This window comes from Dipodomys merriami, unplaced genomic scaffold (assembly GCF_024711535.1).
Source record: "Dipodomys merriami isolate MVZ:Mamm:240054 unplaced genomic scaffold, mDipMer1.0.p SCAF_372, whole genome shotgun sequence".
NCBI classification, from domain to species: Eukaryota; Metazoa; Chordata; class Mammalia; order Rodentia; family Heteromyidae; genus Dipodomys; species Dipodomys merriami.
This window is the reverse complement of record NW_027205293.1, coordinates 762,576-789,105: the sequence shown is the minus strand read 5'-3', so window position 1 is coordinate 789,105 and position 26,530 is coordinate 762,576. Positions and strand designations below refer to the sequence as shown.

The following is a 26,530-nucleotide window of genomic DNA, read 5'->3' as shown; positions in this document are numbered from 1 at the left end:
TAGAAATGTCCCTAGCTACTTCTCACATCTGGTGATTAGGTAGAGGAGAAGTCAGGTAACAAAGGTAAGAATATAAATTCCTGTCCAGTTAATAGGTAGACAGGTATGGACAATAGATGGGCAGGCTTCTTACTTCTATTGACCTCCTGGCTCTGGTTAATTTTGAAAGGGCAGGCACAAAGTTGCTGATGTGACATCATCTCCTCTTACTCCTCTCCATGGTCCCTTGTTCCCCAAACTGGCTGAGTCTAGGTGCTCATTGCGGGGATGGCTTGTCCCAGTTGGTATTCAAGGAGGATTGAACTCAAGGCCTGGGCACTGTCCCTGAGTACTTCTGCTCAAGGCCAGCACTGAACCACTTTGAGTTATAGTATCACTTGCAGAGTTTGGCTGGTTAGAGATAAGAGTCTTGAGCCATGCTTCCAGCCTGACTCTTTGCAGGTTAGTTGGGAGATGGAGTCTTAGGGATTTTTCAGCCCAAGCTGGCTTTGAACTGCAATCTTCGCCACAAAAGCCCTTTATTATTTCCAATTAAAGCAATAAAATGATCAAATAGAATAGAGCTTACCTGATCTTATCAAGAATTGACCAACAAATATTCTGCAATGACAGAACTTGTTAGATGTGATGAGAATTTTAGCACAGATATGCCCAGTATTTTAGAACCACGTAGTCAGTAGTAGAATATACAACACAAAACAAAAAAGGCAAAACTCAAAACCTAAAATTTTTGACAACAATGAGTAGACATCTTTGCTAACAAAGTACATAGTATGATTGGGCCTCACTTACCAGAGCCTGTGAAAAGAGCAACTTGTTAGCAAGGCACCTTAGAATAAATAGATGGAGTAGTAAGCTTAGTGGAAGGTTAAGGGTCAGATGGGGCCAAACCCTTAACCTACCATGTGGCCAAGATGGCGAACTCAAGATGGCAAATTTCTGAAAGAATGCAAAGAAACCCTGAACAAATAGATCAAGCCTACATTGGCTAGCCTTTAAGAGGGAACCTGGGGGGAGGGGGTCCCCGGGACCCAGCCTGAGTCACTCTCTTCAGGGCACAAGCCAAAATGTTGTAAAAAGAGAAAGGGAGAAATAGGGAAAGTTGTACATGAATGGCAGAGAGAGAGCAAAGAGAGCCTGAAATTAAACAGACTTCTGACCATTTACCACTGCAGTAGCAAAAACCGTGTACATCTGAGAATGGCATAAAATGAGGCACTCTGGCTTTCTAGGGAGCGCAGGAGGCATTTCAAAGGGGTTTCACGGCTCAGGCGTGATTCGCAGCACCCCATTAAATGTGTAGGAGAGTCAGTCTGGTGAGTGAAGGAGAGCTGACCAGGCAGAAGCGGCGTCCCGACTTCCCCCAGAGCCCTCTAGAGAGAAATGGCCAAGCCCCCAAAACCAAGCGTCCTGGGCTTCAGAGGTGACCGGCCTTTCAGCTAAAGGCCGTAGGAGCTCTCTGGCATGGCGCCATGTCTGAACAGAGACTGAGCAACAGAGAACTGTAGAGAGTAATTTCACACACCAGAATAGAGAAGTGGTGTGGACGTGGATGTGAAGGCCAGCAGACAGACAGGTTTGCAAAAGGCCGTCAGAACTGTGGGTATTTCTCAGAGCAAAAAGACGGGGGGAGGGGGGGAGAAGAAAAAGAAAAAAAAAACGGAGAAGAATCCCACCTATTCTGACTTGAAGCCCTTCCCAGGTTTCAGCACCATTTATGTTAGGTTTTTAAAAAGAGGTTGCCGAGTAAGAACAGCACCACACACGTGGTATTCAGGTAAGGGGTAGGTTTATTCATCGTTCCGGCTGGTACCAGGCCATCTTGGCCCTCCATGTGGCTCCTCCAGCATTTTTTAAAGTGAAAATTCTAAAATGAACTTTTGAATCAATTTCTTAATTTCTGCAAAAAAAAAAAAAAGGCAGGTAAGATTTTGATTTGGACTAAGTTCAGTCTGTAGGACAATTTGGGGAATATGACCACCTTAACAATATCAAAACTTATAGTCCACAGCTTTTAATATCTTACCATATACTTAGTTCTTTAATTTCTTAGTGTAATGGTTGTTTTCAGAGTATAATTCTTAGACTTCTTTTATAGCATTTACTCCTTTGTATCTTACTTTAGATGATTTGAGATGGAATTTTTTCTTTTCTTTTTTTCTGTTCATTGTTTAGTTTTAGAATGACTGATGTTTGTAGCTGGGAGCATTGAATCATTTATGCTTTAAAACCAAACCAATATGGTGCTAATAGATAAATTAAAAATGCAGAAACTTATTGTAGTATACCTGGATTTTTTTTCTTGCCAGTCCTAGGGCTTGAATTTGGGGTGTAGGTGATGTCCCTGAGCTTTTTTCTTAAGGCTAATGCCGTTCCACAGTGCCACTTTCAGCTTTTTCTGTGTAGTTTATTGGAAATAAGAGTCTTATGGACTTTCCAGCCTGGGCTGGCTTTGAACCGCCATCCTTAGTTCTCACACTCTTGAGTATCTAGGCTTACAGATGTGGGCCACCAGTTCCTGGCTTGTACCTGGATTCTTGTGTGTACAATTTAGGATAAACTTTGGAAGCTCTGTAAATATGTTTTCAAAAGTAGAATTGCAAATTTCCTACAATTAGTATTGCCAGAAGACTTAAGATGTAACCAACAATGTTTTCATAAGTATATGATTTCTTAATATTAAATAGAGGAATAGAGCCACTAAAGAATTTCAAATATGATTTCAATTCAGCCTAGGTTTCAGAATTAACGTTATTTAGTTGCTGTTCTTTTCTCCTTCAACCTGTACATACCTATTACTTAAACTTGCAGATTCTTATCCTATGTCCTCCTTCTCAGTGTCAATCATTTTCTTCAGGGAAATATCAAAGCTCAGTAGAAATAGATTTTATGAGGTTTGCTCATTCCCTGATCCTTAAGGCAGTTTATCTTTCTTTAGAAGTTCCCTGGTATAAAGTTAGTGAATGTAATTTGTCTTTTTGAAAATATACAGGACTGAAAATAGTATCTGGTACACAGTAAGCAATTTCATAGTTTGCTAACTGATTTAATAGAATAGTATGGATTTAAGAATAGTTAAAGATTAATAACATTTTGGCCTATTTTGATCTAATAAAAGTTGAGAGAGGATGTCATTGAGGCAAGACAGATTGTTTTATTATTAGTCAAGACTAACAATATTTAAAAATTATTTTGAAGTATTTCATACTCCACTTTGTTATCTGTAGATTATACCAAACATTAGGATGTTATTTTGGTATAGTTAGGATAACATTATGAAAGAAGCAGTAATAAAAAGTGATGTCATACATGTAGAAATCCTTCCTACCTCCTTTCCAGAGTGACTAATAGATCTTTAAGGAGTAAAATTCATCAACATTGTTAACCAATGCTGCTGTTTGGAGATGGACTCCATAATAAATAGGCGTTATTCTGTCTGTCAGCATTAATTAGTTGGGAAACTGAGTCAAATGCACAAATCAACCCAGATCTTCTCAGTAATAGCTTTGGGGAAAATATTTGCATGTTTCCTGTCTTCAGTAATCAAAGGTAATCATGAAACTACCATATGCATACTTTTAAATTATTTATTGTTAGTTACTATTGCACCTGAAGAAAAATCCTCAGTGATTCAGACAGACCCTGAGTCTGTTATTAGGAAAAGCTAGGTTTTTTTAGCTAAAAATAAATTAAGGACTAGAACTTAAATTTTATCCTTTTATGTACTTGAAAACGTTCTAAAATGTGTGTACTGTGTTCTTTTCTGCCTTCAAGTATATCACTAAAGTTTATCTTATTTAATTACTCAAGGACATTATCATAACTTTCAGGCATTGTAATGTGCATAAGATACAATTGTATGCAAATATTAGTACAAGCCTTCACCAAAGAATGAATTCACTTTCCTTAAAATATTTCAGTCGGATGGGCTTATTTGAAACCAGTGAGAAAGCCAATATTTTAAGTAGATGTGCATGTTATCTCCTCTATCATTTTATTCCTTTAGAATTGAGAGTGAAAGCTGAGACAACAGAAGATTCAGTGTTATTTCCTTGAATTATTATCATTCCTTTATTTCTGAAAAAGACAGATAATTTGGTAAGATCTTTCCAGCTGTATAAATTCCCTAGCCTGTACACCTTGGCATTTTAAGTACAATAATAGGATGTCCTTACTTAAAATTTAATGCTCTCACTTTTTAGTAGTATGTCTTTTGCAGGATTATTCAACTATATATATATATATATACACACATATATACATATATATTTATTTAACAATGTATTTCAAATGTTCAGATTTCCTCAAGTTGCTGGAATAGAGTTTGGATTTGACCCAGATGCAGAGCCAGGACACCGAATCATAAGAGACACTGTGAAAGTTCAAGGGCAGTACTTACAGAAGAAAAAAGTCTACCTTCTTGCCATTAAGGAGTATATTGCAAATGTGAGAACCTTCTTTTGAAAACCTTCTATAAATTTATTGTCTTCTGTTTTTTCATATGTTCTTATACATGCATGTAAACACATTTAATTTTCTTGTGATGATTTCAGACCCACTGCATTTTTTATGATTGATCAATTATTTTATCTCATTAAATGCCATATAGCTACATTTTCTATATTACCAGACTTATAAAAATATAGAATGTAAAAATTTCACTTATTACTTTTGAAATGATTGACATACAGAAAGAAATGGCTAGACAAAAAATGTCTAATGGTTGAACTTTAAATTTAGTGATAAACACTTCTAGCACATATATGGCTCCTATTTTAATTTGTTTATGTTTATATTTAGGTATATGTAATACAATGTGAACGCCTTACTCTTTCAGGACTTTACAGTTTAATTCAGAGAGTTCTTAAATACTGGAGACTGGAGCAATGTCAGAAGTAGCAGGAAATTTGTTAGTAGATTCCATAGTTTTAATAATGAGAGCCATTTATTAGGTATCACATGGGCTTCGGTCTAAACAGACTTGGCAGTAGGCTAGTTAACAGGGATTTTAGGTGGCTGGCCCATTGTTAAGGCTGCTAGGCAACAGAACAAGGGTCAACAGTTCAAAGGCTATCATGTTCAGATCCAGGACCTAGGATAGAAATTAAAACGGTGTCAAAAATTGGTACAATTAAATTTTTGAGCCAGTGCTAACAGCAAATTTTAAAATGCACTTTGACTTATTCATATTTCTGGATTGGAACATTGCGGTATCTTTTCATGTTTCAGGGGAAGGATGGTTACAGTATGCTTAAAAGCTGCCCTCGGATGTTTGATACAGAAACCGCACAGATCCTTTCTACAGTGGTCATGAATCACTTTGAATCCATCAAAATTTTGCAAGGAAGGAAGAAATGCCTCTCAGGCCATCGGATGAGTTTAATTACTACTACAAACAAATCACCATCACTAACAGGTGATAAGACAGGTTTTTTTTAATTAGAAGGGCTTCCTTTTTGAATAACTTTTGGTAAGCTCAGGACATTGAATAATATTTGATGTTCTCTTCTTATGCAATGTGAATACAATCAAGACTGCATTATTTACTAATGTAAAAAGCCACATGTGCGGAAAATGAGATTATAATGGCATAAATAAAAATTCAAAGCTAAAAAGCATAAAATGTTCTAAAAAATATATTTTCCTACAATCTTACTTCACCTCCTTTTAAATTTTTTTCTTTTCTATATGAAACATTCTATTTTTCTGGGGGGAGGTCCAGTCATGGGACTTGAACTCTGGGCTTGGGTGCTGTCCCTGAGCATTTCAGCTCAAGGCTAGCCCTCTACCACTTGAGCCACAGTGCCACTTCTGGCTTTTTTTCTTTTTGCTTATGTGGTGCTGAGGAATCGAACCCAGGGCCTCAGGCATGCAAGGCAAAGGCTCTACCACTGAGCCACCTTCCCAGCCCCTCTATATGAAACATTCTAACCTATCATAATGCCTTAGTTTTCCCCATAAAACATTTAATCCTTTTCCTACCTGATAAACATTGTGCATTGTCACAAAGAGCACATTTGGTCTAGAAGTATTATTCTTTTATAAAGTTGCTTTGACATCAATCAGTACTAAATTGGAGTCTATTATACTGCAATTAATTCATTTTTTAACCACTTGCATACTTTCCAACATGTTTACTTACAGATTTGCATTCTGTGGAGCACTAAACTAGTATACAGTTAAAAAAGACTAAGTCAAGCTGGGTCATAGGGGAGCTCCATTTGGAGTGTTTTGAGGAACCTCCATATTACTTTCCAAAGTGGCTGAACAAGTTTACACTCCCACCAACAATGCAGTAAGGTTCCCTTCTGTCCATATCCCCTCCAGCATCTGTTTTGGGCATTTACCCAAATGGTTACAAACAAGACCACACTAAAGCTACCAGCACAACTATGTTTATTGCAGCATTATTTACTATAGCTAAGATATGGAACCAAACCAGATGCCCCTCAGTAGATGAATGGATCAAGAAAATGTGGTATATATACACAATGGAATTCTATGCCTCCATCAGAAAGAATGACATTGCCCCATTTGTTAGGAAATGGAAAGGCTTGGAAAAAATTATCTTAAGTGAAGTAAGCCAAACCCAAAGAAACATAGGTCCCATGGTTTCCCTTATTGCAATATCTAGTATATGTCTGAGTCAAGCAGAAAAGGTCAGATAGGGTGATGTTAGGGAAATGAACCCTAAGATATGTATTCAAATGTTTTTTTTTCTATCATGGGATTGTTTCTAATGCATTTTTAAGATAATTTCTTTGTTGCTTTGTATGTCCCTCCCCCTACAGTAAAACCCGTGCTTTCACTGTATTTGATGTTGGTATAATTTGTGGAGAGGAAGGGGAAAAACAAGTCGTTTAAATAGGGATACAGGTGGACCCATTGCAACAATGAGAAGTACAAGTCGTTATGTCGAAAATGAACTTTACAACTTTGGTGGGGGGGGGCGGGGAGGATTGGGTTGGGCGGGCGGGGGGGGGATGGGAAGGGGAAACAAAGGAGGAGGATACAATGCTTAATAAGAAATGTACTCATTATCTTGTCCATGTAATTGTAACCCCTCTGTACAGTATTTTCACAATGAAAATAAATAAAAATTTTTAAAAAAGACTAGGTCTAAACCCAACAAAAATCAATGCCAGGAAATGGGTACATCCTATGGGGGGGGGAGACCAGTGGGGGGGTATGGAAGGAAAGGGGGAAAGGGAGAGAACACAGTTAAGAATTAGTTGTATATACCACAAAATTAAGAAAAGGGAAGAGTGGGCCAAATGGGGGTGAGAATGTTGAAGGGGGTGACATTGATCAAGATCTATTGTAATTATGAACTGCTTTGTTATATGGCACTTCCAAAAATAGAAAAAAAGGCTAAATTGGAGCAATTCATAATGAAGTTTCATAATTGTTTGATAGAGTAATTATCCTTATAATTATGCTCAATTTTTGAAAAGTATATTTGTAATTTTGGAGGTAAAACATCATCGTTTAGTTTTAGTACATCTGTATATGTTTTCACACAGTTTATAGTGCAGTGTTATTTTGTGTCCACCTACTTTTTTCTCAAACAGGTAAAATGAGAAGATGGAAAAAAAATCACATGATCAAATAGATAATTAAGTAAATACCTCTTTAAAATATATATTATCTTGATAATCCTTTTTGGATAATAGATAACAATATTTAGAAAGCTTTAAAATTAACACATTAAAATTGTACATATTTATGGAGCACTATGTGATGTTCCCATACATGTACACACTGTGTAATGTTCAAATCAATTAAACATACCTACCCCAAACACTCCCATTTTTGGATGCAGGTCTTTTGAGTGACTTGATGTCCTTTTGATTTGAAATAAACTTGGTAATTTGTTCTCTAAACCTTTATTCATCATTGAACAGTTGATGTAGAGAATGGAAAGATTCTTTTAAAATTTTATTATTGATGTGAATTTCAAATCATTTATTCCAATAAACCCCTAGACACAATCTTAGAATATTTATTTTTAGGGCCATGACTTTTTTAAAGCTGTTTTTACTCACTTGTAGCCTTTGTGGAAGACTCAGATAAGCCATCAGCAATAATTGCAGTTCCTGGCATAGAAGGACGGATTTGCCATATTTCTCAGGATATGAAAGAACATTTACACCAACTCAGAACTGAAAGAAAACAAGGCTTAAGAACTTTCCCTACCATTAGTGATAAGACATCTGAAAATTCTGATTCTGACTGAAATACAATATAGGTAATACCTTTTACTAATTAATAACAAATTGAAACTTTAACATTGTTAACTGTAGTAATATAATATTGATTAATACTGTTCTAGAATTGATGTTAATGCTAGGGATATTACTTTAAGTGTTTTTTATTTGATTCTTATCAGGTTATGTAACTTGACTTGTCAGTGTGTTATGCAAGAAATAATATGTACACTTGGAACATGTTTGTAACTTAAGTATATACAATGTATAATGTTTTCAGATTAAATGACTTCTATGCTTACTTTTTCACAGCATATTCTTTTTCTAAAGTTTGCTTTATATTTTCTTTCTGAATGAACTACATATGTATACATTTATTCTTTGTTTGGTTTAATACCACTGTCTTTTAGCATTATGACCCAAATTTGATTCAGAATTGGGAAAATAAGGTAAATGTATTTAGTACTGATCATTAGTATTCTTCATAATTTTGATGAAGATGTAAAACATAACAATGTGATAATAAATGTCTTCTTTTTAGAAGTCTTGAGTTTTTCATCTTAGACAATGTAGGCTTTTTATGTAATATGCTTAGTTGTTATCATTTCAATTAAAGCAATCTTAAAAGCAGAAACAAGAGGGAATAATGTTTTTATCAATATGTATACTTAAACATATACTTTAAAGTTATTTAAAGTCTTTTTGGATCAAATGCATAGTGGATTTGTAATTAGTTATTGATTGATGGTCCTTCATAACATGTCTCATCTCTGATAGTTTTTACTTTGCCAGTCCTGGGGCTTGAACTCTGGGCCTGGGTGCTGTCCTTGAGCTTCTTTTAAGTTCAAGGTGAGTGCTCTACCACTTGAGCCACAGTGCCACTTCCAGTTTTGCTCTGTTGAGTAGGTTATTAGAGATAAGAGTCTCACTGACTTTCTTGGCCAGGCTTGCTTGAAGCACAGTCCAGAAACCAGCCGTCTGAGTAGCTAGGATTACAGGCATGAGCCATAGGTGCCCAGCTAAACTTGTAATTTTTGCAAGTAAAATGTACAACGCTATAAGACATTCTGACTTCTCCATTAAAAGTTGTGCATATCATAATTAAAGGGAAAGGACATTTGTATTTTAAGAGACCTGTGACTGCGACTGTCTTTTCCTATTTACAGAAAGAAAAAGACATTCAGTTTGTCTTTGCATTAGTGAAAAAGCATGAAGTGTACTGTGGGATAGTTAATGTAAATTGAAGTTTTATCTGATAGAAGAAACTCTGGTAATACTATTTTCATTTAATTTTCTACTTTTTTCCTCCATTAGCCATATGCAGAAATGAATGTACTGACATATACATTTACTATCTCTGATGAATCCATGATAATAGAAAGCAGACCATGGTAGAAAACTTGGCTTCCAATATACTCTCAGCTTTCATCTCAATAACAGGATACTAGATAAGTTTTTTTTTAAACTTCTGCTTTTTAATCAGAAGGAGCATATGGACTCCTAAGTCAAAGAAGTGTTCTGAAATCCTTAGGATATGCGGTTGCCATTTAAGTGGGATTTAACTCCTGGATAGAATTTAAATTGAGCATAATTTATAAAATAAGTGGTTATTAATTCTTCCAATCAATCAATATTTCTTGAGCATGTAATGTTTTTATTTGTTGAATAAGAATGAATGAAAGTATCTTATAAATATTATATGCTGCTATTCAGTTTTACTGTATGCAGAAGTGTTATTTTAACCTGATAGTTTTTTTTTTGTAGAAAGGAACGTAATCAAGGAAGTTAAAACCACAAACAGCATTATCTCTAGATGAAAACTAAAAAGAATATCAGTCAAGATAAAAATAAAGTGTTTTTTTGTGAACAGAGCTGCAATAAACATGAATATATAGATGTGTATTTCTTGTTTTGGATATATTCCCAAGAGTAGTATTGTGGGATCACACAGTAGTTTATTTTTAGTTTTATAGGAAACCTCCAACAGATTTTCATAGTGGTTGCAGTATCTTACATTCCCAACAGTGCATGAGGTTCCTATCCCCTTATCCTCTCTGGTATTTGTTATTGTTTCCTTGACATTTGTTGGAAAGAGTATTAAGAATCTCACTAAAAGCTGCAGAACAATAGGGGATTGACCAGGGCAGGAAAAATCCAAAGTATCAGAGAGAGTTAATCTGAATATAATATATGCTTGTGTGAAAAACAATGGTGAAACTCAATATATACATTCAAAGGGGGTAGTACAACGGCCTCTGTTGAGGGACAGGAGGGAGAAGGGTGAATGGAGAGGGTGGACAAGGGTGAATATGGTCAAAGTACCTATGTGTATATATGTATATGTATATATATATTACAACTTACTGTAATAATGTATTAATACTTTGAACAAATACCATACATCAGTAAATAATTTTACCTGTGATAACAGATGTAATTTTTCAATCTGTTAATGTAGGAATTACAGAGTTAGAAGTATGTTTTCCACATTGCTAATCAACATTGGGATTTCAGAGAGAAATAGCCAAATGCTATCAATGTTTTTGAAAAGTGCCTATTAATTTGAATCCATATTTATTCAGACAGCTGAATAAAAATTTATAACTTCCTTAGGAAAGCCTTTATAGTGAAAATATATAGTATAAAGTATGTTTAATGGCTTAAAATTCTTAACAGAATATTTTATGCTAACTTCTGAAGTTATTTATAATGGTATACTTTAATCTTTAAAACAGAATTCTACTAGCTGATTCCTCTTAAAGTTTTCCTCTAATTATCCTGAATTGATTGTAATTATAGTGATTTTTACTTTTCACAGCCTTTCAATTTATTATTCTATTTCAAGTTTTCTGTTTCCCTTTTTTTCTTTAGTAACCTACTTACCTATACTTTCAATCAGCCTTTAGTGTAGTGTCAAGTTTCATTTTTTACTGATTCATGATGTCTCTTGGGCACAGGTTTCCTATTGGGAGCAGAGGTGTGTTGATGAAAACATCTAATTTGGGTTGTTATTCTTTGAATTAGATTGTCTGTGTTTTTATACAAATAAAAAGAGAGATGTACTGTGTTAATTCAGTCAGCCAAATTACTACAAATACAATGTCTTCCAAAGCCTCAAATGGGTAGAAATGGAAAGTAATGGGGTCACTGTTCTCAAATTTCAACATATATTAGAAATAATATGAGAAACTTTTAAGGATTCTTATTTCTATGTCAGTTCCCATTAACTTAAAATATTTGGTCATAAGCCAAATATTATGGAACTACATAATGGTAGGCATGTTTTTAAGGGTTCTCCAAATGATTGTCTTACACAGCAAAATTTCAGAACCAGTTCCATAGATCTGTGGTTGGCAAACTGATGTACAGGCTGTATCCAACTGTTGACTTGTGTATATTATCATAAAGAAGGTTTAAAAGTAATAAGTAGTTTACAGAAAAAGAATATATTTCAGAAACATATTTATATTTAGCCTGCAAAGCCTAAAATATTTACCTTTTTAGACATTTACAGAGTTTGTTGTTCTGTAATACAGATTTATTTGGTGTATGCAGCATTGGTTCCACATGAAAGCTTTATAAAACTGCACAATTTTAGACCCTCTCCTACACTTACTGAATCAGTTCTGCATATTAGTAACATTCATATAGATAACAGAAGTCGAGAAGCACTAAGACATAACATAATTTTATCAGTTCTTCTCTAAGCAGCCACCAAAGATAAAAGGTTGCACAGGGATTGATAGCTACTGAATGAAATAGCCCATATTAAATTGTGATCTGCATGTACCAAGTGGGTTTTCACAGATACAAGCAATGAAATTTGTCCTAAATAAGATATAAATGGTTCTCTGTTGCACCAGATTGTGCCTTTTTCCTATTGTTTGTTTAGCAGCATTATTATTAGCAAAGTTTCCTCAGTGAATATCCAACTCTAGAAAGTTATCAGATCTTACAAACAGTATAGAGAAAGAGAGTGCCAGCTTTGAAATTGGACAAAAAAATGAAGTTGCTTTCTAATCATTCTAAATGTGGTAACATTATTTCTCTTCCTTGTCTTTAATATGCAGATACATCATCTGATTCAGAGCACTGAGAACATTAAATTAAATAACATGTTAGAGTGACTATGAAAGTATCTAAGATATGAAAGTTTTATCAATGTTAGGTACTGTCTTCTGTCACTTCCATTTTCTTTTAAATGGTTTCATTGAGAGGCAAGATGACATCTGTAAAGCCAATAAAAAATACACCATACCTTACAAGAATATTATGTGTCCTTTAAAATGCTGTTACTAACACTTTTCATAAAAATAACATTTGTAGCAAAAGGATGGAATTAGAGATCATCATGCTAAATGAAATAAGCCAATACCACAAAGGCAGTTATGGCAACTGTGGAAGTTGGAACACATACTCATGCGAGTAGAGTGTTAGGAAGGGAGAAGGGAGAGGGAGAGGTGGGGAGATAGGAGAGCAATAAAAGGGGGCAATGGAGAAGTGAATATGATCAAAGCATATTATATGCATGTAAGGAAATGTCATAACGAAACTCCTTACTGTGCATAATTAGTATATACCAGTAATAACTATTTTGTCCTAGATTTCCCAAAAACCACCTGGGAAAATGAATAAATAAGCTTATGTTTCTTTTTGTTTCAGTTTTCTCCCTTTGGAAATTGAGATGCCTGCCCTATTTCTGCCCATTGGAATAACTCAGATCATTTCTTATTTTAATAAAGAAAAATTAATTATAAAGATTTTTGTGCTATAAGTAAAAATAAATGTCAGTTATTCTTTCTATAAACTCATGAATATATTTCTAATAATTTTATTTCAGACAGTAATTCAGTTATTAACAATAAAAATTAAAAATCACTCTTTATTGCACATTTACAATATACTTGACAATAGTCTAGTTATAGTCTAGTTAAGTGAATCATTAATTACAGTTTGGGCATGCATTACTCATTTAGATGACTAAAATCAGTTATTTTTTGTTTCTTCAAGTGATTCATCCTGAAATTGGAAAGGGTTAATATGGCTCTCTAAAGCATCTGCTGTTAGGGGTTAGTTTCATTTTCTTTGTTATTGTGTTGCTTATTACAATTAAAAATCTTGTACTGACCTATTTTTAAATCTGTACAAAAAGGATACTCAGTTTTTGATAGTAGTAAGGGACATAAGTAGAGATAATTGGAAATCTAAACAATATACCCTGCTAGATTAGTTCCCAGAGAACATCATTAATCTTTAATGCATCCATTTGCCTAAGTAGTGATTGACTAGTTTATCAATAAAGATACTACCTACCCAGATTATCATCTCACTTTTTACTTTCACTATTTTTAAGTGGAAGGAAAACTGCAGCCTTTTACAATCAAAATATCAAAGTGACCTTGTAAAATAAGATTCCCAAATCCCAAACCAAGAAGTATAAAATTAATAGGTCATTGTTGCTAAATTCTGGATACATTAATTATTGAATAAAGTTTAGTTTGTTACATGAAAGACATTAATAAATAAATCCATTATTCCCAGGCTTTCTATAAATGCCAACAATCATATAAATTGTCGCATATAACAACATTATAAACACATTTTAAAAACACATTTTAAAAATGTTTAAGCAATTGTTATTTACAACATTTACGATTGTTCAATTGTAGTAAGATATGACAATTCCTAAAACGGAAAGAAAAAATAGCAAAGAAAGCAGAAAACAATGAATCCAATGACCCAATTCACTGAGTAAATATAGATGATCACCATATCCATGTCAAACCACCATCCACGGCTATCGTCCTCGAAGTGCAGATAGTCCATCCTGTGTGCACCATGTGGGAACTGCCTTCGTGTAACTGGAGCTGCACGTCTATGGAAACCTAGAAGACAGGCAAAAAAAAGTTCATTCAATTCAAATACATGCTCAAGAAAGAAGGTGCACTATGAATACAAGGCCATCATTGATTTCATTGATTGGTATGTTTCTGACAGTTTCTTTGTAATTAAGTACATCTCTCTCTCTCTCTCTCTCTCTCTCTCTCTCTCTCTCTCTCTATATATATATATATATATATATATATACAACTACTCTGTAGAAAGTATATGAAAGTATATATGTACTTTATATATATTTTTGTGTAACTACTTTAAAGATATATATATCAAGTTATAAAAATGTATATATATGTTATGATTCAACAAAGCAGTTTATGAATACAATGCATCTTGATCATTGTCACCCCTTTCAATATTTTCACTCACCCCTCCTGATCTACCCCTTCCTTCACTTTTCTTAAATTTGTAGGGAATGCATTGAACTTTTGACTGCATTCTTGAGCTATCAAAAATACCATCGAGGATGATATGTCAAAGATAGGGGCAGCAGAAAAACCTAGCACTATTACTACCTGGGCTACATTATAAAGGGCTTTCAATCTCAGATTTCTCATATTTGCCATCTAATCACTACTTTTGAGGATTAATTGTAATTCTTTTCACATGAAACATTTTCTATATTTAATTTTCAGTTATTAATCATTATACAATTGGTATTGTAAGTAAGTACTGTTTGTAACTTCTAGTTACTGGCTTTTTATGCATTAAGAATTTCAGCTACTTGAACAAAGTTCTATGACAAAAATATCTCTTGGTTTAGCCTTGAATATATATGCTGGACAAGCGTAACAGTACTTATTTCAAGACATTTGGCTTTAATTTTCCATATATCAAAAATAATGGTAAAACAAGGGTAACAACCTACTAGAATCTAGATGGGTATATAAAAAGCAAATCTCACAAGTAGTTTCTTATTGTATTTGTGAGAAACATTACATTCTATGAAGTGTTAAAATTTCTTTGTGCTCATAAATGTAATTATTTAAACCCTGAGTATAAATATGTCCACTGGCTATCTTCTTTTGTTGGTTGGTGTATGTAAAATATAAAGTATTTACAAAATGAAATAAGCTTTTAGTGGTTGATTATCTTTTGCCTTTTACTTATCCACCACTTTTAAGTATATTAGAGTTATAGATGGATGCAATACATAAAATAAGCAGAAAATACATAATCCTAATACTTGCTGGCAACTCTTGTGATAAAAATTCTGTGAAGCTCTACCTCCAAGCAAATTCTGAATAATACCTTTTGAAATTAAGAGATGTTAAATGTTATGCTCAAATTTAGGCTGCTTATTCAGACAGATGGATTACATTAACCTAGGCTATCAGTTACAGATAAACCTCTTCAGTCAATAATAATACTATTTTTAAACATAAACAGCAAAATAATTTGTTTTATTTAGATTTAAAACATGAAAGAAGGACACCATAAAGAAATGAAATTTTAGGCCAACATTTTTTTATTAAAGACCCAGAAACAACAAATCAAAGAAAGGTTGGACAAATGAGACTTCATGAAATTGTAGAGCTTCTGTGTGGCAAAGGACATAGCTAGCAAGATCAATAGAGAAAGCCTATGGACTGGGAGAAGATCTTCACTAGCCATACAACAGACAAGGGCCTCATATCTAAAATATACTTAGAACTCAAAATATTAAATCACTCAGAAACAAATCCTCAAAAAAACAACCTCCCCATTAAGTGGGCTAAAGATTTAAAGAAAGGGCTGGAAGGTGGCTCAGTGGTAGAGCGCTTGCCTTGCATGCATGAGGCCCTGGAATCAATTCCTCAGCACCACATAAGCAAAAAGAAAAAAGCCAGAAGTGGCACTGTGGCTCAAGTGGTAGAGCGCTAGCCTTGAGCTGAAATGCTCAGGGACAGCACCCAAGCCCAGAGTTCAGGCCCCACGACCGGACCCCCCACCCCCCCAAAAAAAAACCAAAATAAAGATTTAAAGAGAGACTTTTCTGACAAGAATATAAGAATGGCCAATAGACACATGAAGAAATGCTCAACTTCTCTGGCCATAAAAGAAATGCAAATCAAATATGGTCATATGTACATAGCTTTTGACCTTTTCTGCTTGTCCTAGACATATTCTAGTTATTGCAAGTAAGGGAAACCATGGGACCTACATTTCTTTGGGCCTGGCTTACTTCACTTAATATAATTTTTCCCACGTTTTTCATTTCCTAATGAATGGGGCAATGTCATTCTTTCTGATGGAGGCATAGAATTCCTATACACACACACACACACACACACACGCACACACACACACACACACACACACACCAACCACAGTTTCTTGAGAAAGGCATCAAGGAGGAAGATACTAATGCAGCTACAGAAGGTGATGTTGACCCACTCTGGTTTATGCAACAAGCTCTTACCAGTTGATACTGATCACTAGTTGGTTAATTTCTGCTAATTCTGATAAGAGGAATTGATGGAAATTTGTTGATAGGCATTGGATCAATAATCATATTACAAAAATTACCAGAATATGAATCATGGTGATTATTTGCAGGTTCCACTATAAAGTGATGGTAAGAAAATACTGAGTTGATTGTGCTATTATGAGAATTAAATGAATTAATATATGTAAAATACATGCCTGGCCCTAATAAATGTTCAATAAGAGATTTTATTATTTTAATGATTAGTTTTAGTAGTTTTAATATGAGAAAGAAGCTGTTTTTTCCTGTGAGTGCTTGCTTTTCATACTGTGTTTTTTTTCTGATTGTCAGTAATCTTACTATATTCTTTGTTCAAACAATTGACTATATGACTGTTTCCTTCAAGTATGAGTCAATTTTCCTAAGTTAGTTAACTATAAATCAATTGCCAATAGTTTCACTATTGCATACCAAAACTAGAGAATTCATTAAGCATTATGGAGAATATACATGCTATCTTTTATTGGATGAAGATTTAAAGTAATAACAATATTAGCCTGGGTATAAAAGCCAATGTGTTCATGAAGGATTTACCCCAGGTATGGTAAAATATTGAGAAATCTAACGATTTAATGTATTTTAAAAGATAATTCAAATTTTAAAAACCTACTAATTGAATTCATATAATAGCATATAAACATATGCAAAAAATGGAGAAGTAACTTTGATTTGGCAATGAGTATTGTCAATAGAATAGTGTCACAGAACCAAGTCTTTAGATGACTTTAAAAGTGGAGTTTCCACTGTAGTGTTCTCTTCCCACACAGCAATAGAGGACGTACCCACACATCTCATGTATCTTTACTGTATTCTTTACTTTAAATCAGCATAACAACATGTTTAAAAATCGGATACTTTTTAAACCTTGTCTTCATATCAAATAATAATTACCAGCCCAAAATAAGTTGTAGGTTTTGTTGAGTCTATAAAAGTCAATTCTAGTGTATTAATTCCAATACAGATCTCATTCTGGAATGACCTGGGGTGTGTGTGTGTGTGTGTGTGTGTGTGTGTGTGTGTGTGTGTGTGTGTGTGTGTGTGTGTGTGTGTGTGTGTGTGTGTGTGTGTGTGTGTGTGTGTGTGTGTGTGTGTGTGTGTGTATCTGTCTGTCTGTCTGTCTGTCTGTCTGTCTGTCTGTTGGTATTTATAATGATTTAGGTATGCTATTCCTTGACTATGTATAGAGCAATAATTGGTTTCTGGAGAAACCAATTGTTTATGTCCTTCAGAATCTGAACCTACCAGGACAAATCCTTTCCTTACTATGTAGTTTTCTTACTAAAGGAAAACCAACTCTAAGTTAAACAGTAAATAAATTGTCTATGCTGAGGATGAAATTTTTGTTAATATTTGAGAAACAGTCCTACACTAAGAGTTTCTTTAACACAGGCATATCTGAAAATAACAGTTTATATGGTATTTTATGCATATGTTAAATGGGAGATTGGCTTATAATGTTATTTTATGATGTCTTCACCTGGTTTGTGCATCATGCTTTTATGCTTCATAAAGTAAGGTGATGGTTAGGTGACAGTTCTCCATTGATCTCTATGTGTTCTCACAGCTTGTGCACAGTAATGACTAATAACTACCCTTATTTTAGATAAGCTCTCCACAGATGTTTGTATGGCAAACAGCTGGGGAAGATAAATGCAACACTCTGGAGCAGAGTGCTTATAAAAAGCACATTTGGAACCCAGTACATTTAATGCCTGTTACAAAGGCTTGGAATTTCATAATCTCAGCTTTCTCCACATCAGTCACCCCTTGCATGTGTAGATACTGCCCCCTTCTACTCTGTCCTTAGTCACTGATCATAGGTCTTATGCTTTGTACCACCATCTTGAAAATAACTTTCTAATTTGCAAATGGATATAATTTCTGACCCTTAACAAGTTCTTGACATTGGTAATCTTCTGATACTTTTCAGTTTCATACTTTTCAGTTTGCATAAAATTATATCACTGCAAACTTGGTAAATCTGTAAACCCACTGGAGTCTGTTGTCTTTCCAGACATAGGGGGACATGTTTTGAAAATCAATTGATTTCTTTAACAATGCGGTGTATTCATATTTTCCATTTCTTGAGTCACTTTTTATAAATTTTTATACATTATCCTCTATTTTCAAATGAACTAAAATTTTCGTAGGGATGTTATACTTAGGACATTGTTTATTTGTATTTTGCTGTGTATGAAACGTGACTAGGAAATGATTTTCCAGCGAATATAAGGTGTGTTGTTTCTGGATTAGAAGCCTTTACCAGTTTAAGATGATGTAGGAATCTCTCTTCCTTGACCAAAATAACCAACAAAGTACCAGACAGAGGATGCTCTGTCATCATGGGTCCTAAAGTTTAGGATGACATGAAACATGACCTAGCAGTTAAGAGAAAATTATTTCCATATTACTATGAGTTCTGATTACTACTAATAAAGTAAAACACAAAACTTTTCATGAAATAGGTGATAAAAATCAAAATTGAATCTGACTAGTTTTCTCCATGAAACAAAAACTCTTGAGGAAATTAATTGCAATGAAATCAAAAGCAAGGGTTCATTTTCCTGACATCACATTATCTGACCTTTTCCGCTTGACTCATACATATACTAGATATTGCAAATAAGGGAAACCACGGGACCTATGTTTCTTTGGGCCTGGCTTACTTCACTTAATATAATTTTTTCCAAGTTTTTCCATTTCCTGACAAATGGGGCAATGTCATTCTTTCTGATGGAGGCATAGAATTCCATTGTGTATTTATACCACATTTTCTTGATCCATTCATCTACTGAGGGGCATCTGGGTTGGTTCCATATCTTAGCTATGGTAAATAATGCTGCAATAAACATAGTTGTGCTGGTAGCTTTAGTGTGGTCTTGTTTGTAAACATTTGGGTAAATGCCCAAAAGTGGGATTGCTGGGTCATAGGGGAGCTCTATGTGAAGTCTTTTGAGGAACCTCCATACTGCTTTCCAAAGTGGTTGAACAAGTTTACATTCCCACCAACAATGAAGTAAGGTTCCCTTCTGTCCACATCCCTTCCAGCATCTGTTGTTGTTAGAGTTCTTGATTTTTGCCATTCTAACTTTTAGATAAGTATTTTAATGTTTTTTTTCTTTCATGCATTTGTTTCTAACGCATTTATAAGATTATTTCTTTGTTGCTTTGTATGTCCCTCCCCCACAGTATAACCCCTGCTTTCACTATATTTGATGTCAGTATAACTTGTGGAGGAGATGGGGAAAAACAAGTCATTTAAGGATACAGGTGGACCTGTTGCAACAATGAGAAGTACAAGTTGTCATGTCGAAAACGAGCTTTACAACGTTGGTGGGGGGGGGGGAGGATTGGGTGGGGGGATGGGGGGAGGCTGGGAAGGGATGTGAAGGGTAAACAAAGGAGGAGGCTGCAATGCTTGATAAGAAGTATACGCATTATCCTGCCCATGTAATTGTAACCCCTCTGTATAGTATGTTCACAAAATAAAATAAAATGAAAAAAAAAAAAGAAATCAAAAGCAAGAAAGACTTGGGAAGAAAACCTCCAAGTTGCAATCGTGTGTGTGTGTGTGTGTGTGTGTGTGTGTGTGTGTGTATCTATATCTATATCTATATATCATATATTGAACTTACTACTAGCACTCCTGAACCCAAAAACTTGTTTCTTTTTATATTCTATTTTGTAAAAAAAGTTTAAACAATTTCTTTATCATAATAGGAAATAATGCAATAACTCCTTATTTTTAAAACAAAATATCCCCATCTGTACAGCAACTTTACAATAAAATTTTTAAAAAGAAGCCAAAAATACAGATTAAAATCATCTCCACCATAATTATAATAATAGAGTGAGGTCTTATTGTGAAGCTCCTTCCAGATTTGCACTGTTCTTGTAGTTGGATACTCAATATACTTGCCGCTGGATGAATGTACAGGGCCTGTATGTAAGGATTTCAGTGAATAGAATAACTAGCATATTTTGTAGAATGTGCCTTTCAAATGTATTTTCAGCAGGAATTGAATATATCTGGGAGACATTTTGTAGTCCTTAAAGAAAAAAAAACTTATGACAGCCTTATTCAGAGCCCTAAAACCAATATTAAAAAGGAGATATATGTCCTCTTGTTAATATGTTATGGGACAGACAAAGGTTAAAGTATAGTGTATTACTGCATATATTCTTCATATTACATAAGGATTTTTGTTGTATCAAATGTTGATTGATATAAGTAGGTCTTAGCAGAGGTGGAATAATATATTTATAGTCATAAATAGGTATAGACTTGCTGTGTTAATATACTTGAAAGTTAATGCAAGTAGATGTTAAATGTCATCCCTTCATCTCTCATGTCTTTAGGCCCCCAGAGTCTGAACTAACTCTGCAAAAATTAATCTTTATATTGGATATTGAAAGGTATAATAGATTACTTACCACTCTGGAACACCCATGTAAATTTCAAAGTAATTTCTAAAGTTATCAGGAAAAATAAAAATTTTTTATGTTTGGGTTTTATAACCAAGTAAGAAATGCTATTATATTAAGCCAGATGCTGGTGGCTCACACTTGTAATCCTAGCTACTCAGGAGGCTGAGATCTAAGGATAGCAATTCAAAGCCAGCCCAGGCAGAAAAGTCTGTCAGACTCTAATCTCCAAGTAACCATCAGAAAACTACAAGTGGTGCTGGTGCGCAAAGTGATAAGAGCATTAGCCTTGAGCAAAGAACTCAGGGACAGTGCTCAGACCCTGAGTTCAAGCCCTATAACCAACAAAAAAAATGCCATACCTTCTAAAAATATTTTTACTGTGTAAAATATATAAAATAAAGCCTTTCATTTTATTTTTCCCTTTAAGTGCCAGTATTTGGCTTGAATAACTCTCTTGCTTTGCTTGCTTGCTCACAGCTGGTGTTCTACCACTTGAGGAGCACCTTCAGTCTAACATTTTGCTGGTTAGAGGTGGAATCTTGAAGACTTTTCAGCCCAGGCTGGCCTTAAACAGCAATCTTCCAGATCTCATTTTCTTGAGTAGCTAAGACTGAGTGTGAGCCACTGGCTCCATGGTTAAGGCTTGTCATTGTAACCATTTTTAAATGCACAATTTACTCAGTGGCATCAATTACATCACAAGGTTGTGTGATCATTACCACTGTATATTCCATTATTCTTCATTATTCCAAACAGAAACTGTAGTCATTACTCCCTATTCCCTCCCCCCTCCTGCCTCAATAGATCCTGGTAATCTCTAATGTACTTTCCATCTCTCACAATTTGCCAATTCCAGAGTGAGATCATAGAATATCTGTCCTTTTGGGTCTGGCTTAGTATCTTAGTATCTTTTCAAGATTCATCCACATCGTGGTTTGTATTTCCTTCTTTTATTAGCTTTTGCTCCTTTTAACTATACCACATTTTGCTGATGGAAAGGAATTTGAGTTGTTTCTATCTTTTTGCTATTATGAATAAAACTACCACAAACATGTGTACAAGTTATCTGAGGTCATATTTTCAGTTCTTTTGTAATGTATGCAGGAGGACTGTCGAATCAGAGAGTAATTTTCACATGGACTGTACTGAACATTTACCTTTGGAGGGAACCTCCAAATGATTTTTAAATTAAGTTGTATCACTTTACATTTCCCCCAGCAAGGTTTATCTTCCTATCATGCTAGTTGTCATCCTGGTTCATTTGAATTTTCTGTGGCTTTTATTTCTGGTTCCAATTTGTCAAATGATGTTTTCATTTGCTTCTTGGTCATTTAATATAGTTTTGAAGAAATGTCAATTCACATTCTTGACTCATTTTTAAAATTAATATCCTTGTTATTAACTTATAAGATTTCTTTATATATTCTGGGAATAATCTCATTGGGTATTTTTTCATTCTGTAAACTTCATGTTTTCTTGTTCTTTTAGTTGACAAATAGATTTTATACAACATTTCCTATTTTAATGTTCTACTTATTTTTATTTTGTTGCTTCTGTTTTCAGAACTATAGCTAAGAATGTATTAGTTATACAGTTACCTTTATGTTTTATTTGAAATTTTGTGATTTTTGTTTTTTTATTGGGTTATTGATCCACTTGGAGTAATGTAACTAAATACAGTAATATAGACTTAATGGAAATGTAATGATTGTACACATTTACTGTGTAATTGTGATATTTTAAAATACATATATAATGGGTATTCCACATACATAACTGTTTGATCAGTTTCATTAGGCTGTTTACACACACACACACACACACACACACACACACACACACACACACAAACACATGGATTTTTGAGGGTCTCAATCCTGTAGTATCCTTTCCTATCACCTCCCCCCATTCATGGGGTGGAAGAGAAGGGTGAAAGGGGTGACACAGATCAAGATATATTGCATGCACAGACCTCTTTGTTGAATGGCAGGTTGTCTGGATAACTACTTAAAGACAATAAAAATAAAAATTAAAAGAGTAGGTCACATGTAAATAAGTGATGATGTCAGTTTCATATATCAGTGATATTACTATAAATTTTATACATTACAAAGCTGTAAGACAATTCAAAAATCTTAGTAGTCATTTATATAAAAATATTTCAAACAAATTGCTAAGAAGCTAGCTTTTTAAAAATCATATCTACTCCCTGTGGATATATATCATAAATATATCTCATTTTAAAATATTTTTTGACATTGAAAGAAGAGAAACTTTAATATTTAACCTATTTACAAAAAGTATTCAGAAATACACTTTTCAGATTTAATTAAAGTTTATTTCCAAATATAAATGTTTTCAAATATATTTTCTTCAAATATATATGAACATATATTTGTGAGTACATATGAATATATATTTTAAAGATATATATATTAGTTAGAAATACATGGCACACTCTTGTTTGGTACAATACATATGAGATCCACTTCTTGTGCTATTTGCCAGTGTTTACAGTGCTGCATTGGTTTCAGCAATGTTGTTTTGAATTGACTAGTGAGTCCCCTTCTGGAAATAACAAAGGGGTCTCATTTATTGACAGTCTTCTAAAAAATAAGGAATTAAGAAAAAAACAACCCATGTAGGGTTAAAGTCATAATTAAGCCTTCTTATTGAATAAACTGACCTTGTCAGATTACAGCTCAGGCAGTAATAATAGTAATAGCCATATCAAATAAAAATTCTGAATTTTAAATATAAATTATTAGAACGACTTGGTGTATAATTTATTCTATGAGTTATTACTAGATTGTTTAGAGATTTTCTATTTTTTTCATTTATATGTAGATGGTTGTCACTAGTTGTTAAATATTTTGAATATCATTCTAATGGTAAATGTTCACAAAAGTAAGTTTCCCTAAATTAATAAACTTGGGAAAACATTTTTTTATGTGCTTGAGAGATTTTCCTCTTGAAAGTTTTTTTTAAAAAAAAGAGTGGTATTGCTTCAACTCTGCTTTATCTTTTCAGAGATCTGCTAGAGTTCCTGAAAAAGTCAGTGCCCACTAGACAGGAAATCATGTTATCAAAGTAGCTGGAAAGCCTCATGTATCACTGCCAGGTTATTTTGTATAATCTTTTTAAAAATTGATTTGCTAACCTATTCTTTTGGTATATGTGAATTTAGGACATACCACACAGGAATGTAGACTAAAAATCCTAAACATAATACCAGTTTTGGAACCAAATCAAAGTTCCAAGTCATTTAAATTCTTCTATTTCAAATTCTCATTTTAAAATTCTAAAATATTTTGAAAAGCTATGTTGTGGTCTTTCTTTTCCTCAGAGTAGAAAGAAAAGTTGTCCTTGCATTTCAGAATAGTCAGAAAAGCAGATTATATTTTGTCATTGATAATGCAGTGTAGTTCACCTTGATTGTATTACTAAAAATACTGGTCTTTTATACAAAATACAAGTATTTCTCTTTTTCTTTTCTCTCATTTTTCCCTTTCCTTCCTCCCTCCCTCCCTCCTTCCCTTCCTTCGTTCCTTCCTCCCTCCCTTCCTTCCTTTCTTCTTTCCCTTCTTTCCTCCCTCCCTCCCTCCTTCCTTCCTTTCTTTGAATGTTTGTGCACATGCATGCCTGCATGGTTGTGTGTGTATGCTAGTACTGGGGCTTGAATTCAGGGCCTGGGCAATGTCCCTGTTTTTGCTTAAGGGTAATGCTCTGTCAGTTGAGCCACAGCTCCACTTCTTGCCTTTTGGTGATTAATTGAAGATAAGAGTAGCATGGACTTTTTTTTTTTTGGTTGTTGTGGGGCCTGAACTCTGGGGGTGGGCACTTGAGCTCCTCAGCTCAAGGCTAGAGCTCTACCACTTGAGCCACAGAGCCCCTTCCGGCTTTTTCTGCTTATGTGGTGCTGAGCAATCATACCCAGGGCCTCATGCATGCAAGGCAAGCACTGTACCACTGAGCCACCTTCCCAACCCCTCTCATGGACTTTTCTTCATGGGATGGCTTTGAACTGCAATCCTCACATTTCAGCCTTCTTAGTAACTGATATTACAGACATGAGCCATTAGCACCCAGAATAGCATTACTGAGTTAGCCCCAATTTATGTAATTACTTGCAGATATCTTAAATTGGGATTGAGTTGCAGATTTGCTTTTGTTATTCAAAAAAATGGACAACTTCAATACTCCTGTCAACATACTATGTCAGTGCTAACTTCATTTCAGGGTTGAGACGAAATAATCATTGTTCATCTTGTTTGCTTATAGCATTGCATTCCCTCAGATAAATTTTATTTTTAATACTAAATCTTCTAATTTTAATAAAATAATTCTAATTTTCAAAATAATGTGTAATTTCTTTCTAAAAATAAATATTATTTATTCACACATTCAACGATATAAATGACGTTTTAAAACAATTTACAGTATAAATATTTTTAAAGATAGGATATATTAAAACAATGTAATACAATATAAACATTATATCTTAGTCTTGAAAAAATACATCTGCATGATGTATTACACATATATTCATTTTTTAATTTAATTTAATTGAAAAAGTGATGTACAGTGCTACCCTATGATCCAGCAATCCCACTCCTGAACATTTACTCAAATGAACACAAAAAAAAGCCACAGTAAAAGCCACCAGCACAACTATGTTCATTGTGGAATTTCTTAATAATGAATTTCTGCCTAGAAGTCAGAATAAACAAAAGATCTCTTTCCATTCTGAATTCTCAAATCTATTGTATTGTATATATTCACAAGTCCTGTTTTCTTCTACAGAAGAATGTATCTGCTTCAGTTCTTTGTACCTTGGAATCACCTAGGGTGTTTTAAATAACACTGCATTTGGGACTTACCTCCAGAGACTTAGAATTAATTGGTGTGGAATATGCCCAAGACATTGTAATTTATGTAAGATATTTGGAGTGAAAGAATACAAAGTCATGTTGGAAATTATTTGCTTCAAAAAGCAAAACCAAACCAAACCTTAGCACTTCTGTTCCCTCTTGCAAAAAAAAAAAATCAGTATTTTTTATCTCTGAAGTTAGTTGGGGACTTTTTAATTTTTTAGGCTGAGATATAAAGTTCTATTTCATATTAGCATCTGCCAATACCATCTCTATTATTTTATAGCTGTTCTAATCTGGGAAGCCTCATTTCCAAAGTCCAGGATTAAGATTATGAGGGCTGGGACAGGGGAAAGGGGGGGGGGGAGGATGGGAAGGGATGGAAAGGGGAAACAAAGGAGGAGGCTACAATGCTTGATGATAAATGTACTCACTATCTTACCCATGTAATTGTAACCCCTCTGAACAGTATTTTCACACACACAAAAAAAAGATTATGAGGGTGGTTAGGTCTCCTGGATTTTTTTTTACTTCTTTATTAGCTTTATTAAACTATATGATCACTTGGTTGAAATGATTCTGAGTGGTTTATATAATATATTCATAAAGGAGTAAGAATTCATGAAAGGTAGTTATATCTTTTTGGAAAATACTTAAAC

The 26,530-nt window shown here is 34.2% G+C and overlaps 2 protein-coding genes across 6 annotated transcripts in view; one reads left to right on the top strand and one right to left on the bottom strand.

Moving 5' to 3' along the window:
- The window catches only part of LOC138804772 (mannosylglucosyl-3-phosphoglycerate phosphatase-like), a 33,171-nt gene extending 19,170 nt beyond the window's left edge, over positions 1-14,001 (top strand). Inside the window, exons 6-9 of one of the 3 annotated variants that reach the window (XM_069989199.1) lie at positions 4,299-4,446; positions 5,230-5,416; positions 8,052-8,248; positions 13,877-14,001. In XM_069989199.1, coding sequence (XP_069845300.1) covers positions 4,299-4,446; positions 5,230-5,416; positions 8,052-8,236 — 520 coding nt within the window. In that variant the 3' untranslated portion in view covers positions 8,237-8,248; positions 13,877-14,001. Of the gene's footprint in view, positions 1-4,298; positions 4,447-5,229; positions 5,417-8,051; positions 8,249-9,521; positions 9,848-12,869; positions 12,928-13,876 lie in introns of those variants that run through there. The other 2 variants (XM_069989201.1, XM_069989200.1) reach the window with 2 other exon arrangements.
- The window catches only part of LOC138804773 (E3 ubiquitin-protein ligase RNF180), a 134,705-nt gene continuing 116,250 nt past the window's right edge, over positions 8,076-26,530 (bottom strand). Inside the window, exons 8-10 of one of the 3 annotated variants that reach the window (XM_069989204.1) lie at positions 12,466-14,092; positions 11,091-11,236; positions 8,076-8,162 (exon numbers count right to left, since the gene is read on the bottom strand). In XM_069989204.1, the coding sequence (XP_069845305.1) occupies positions 13,893-14,092 (200 nt within the window). In that variant the 3' untranslated portion in view covers positions 8,076-8,162; positions 11,091-11,236; positions 12,466-13,892. The remainder of the gene's footprint in view (positions 8,163-11,090; positions 11,237-12,465; positions 14,093-26,530) is intronic. The other 2 variants (XM_069989203.1, XM_069989202.1) reach the window with 2 other exon arrangements.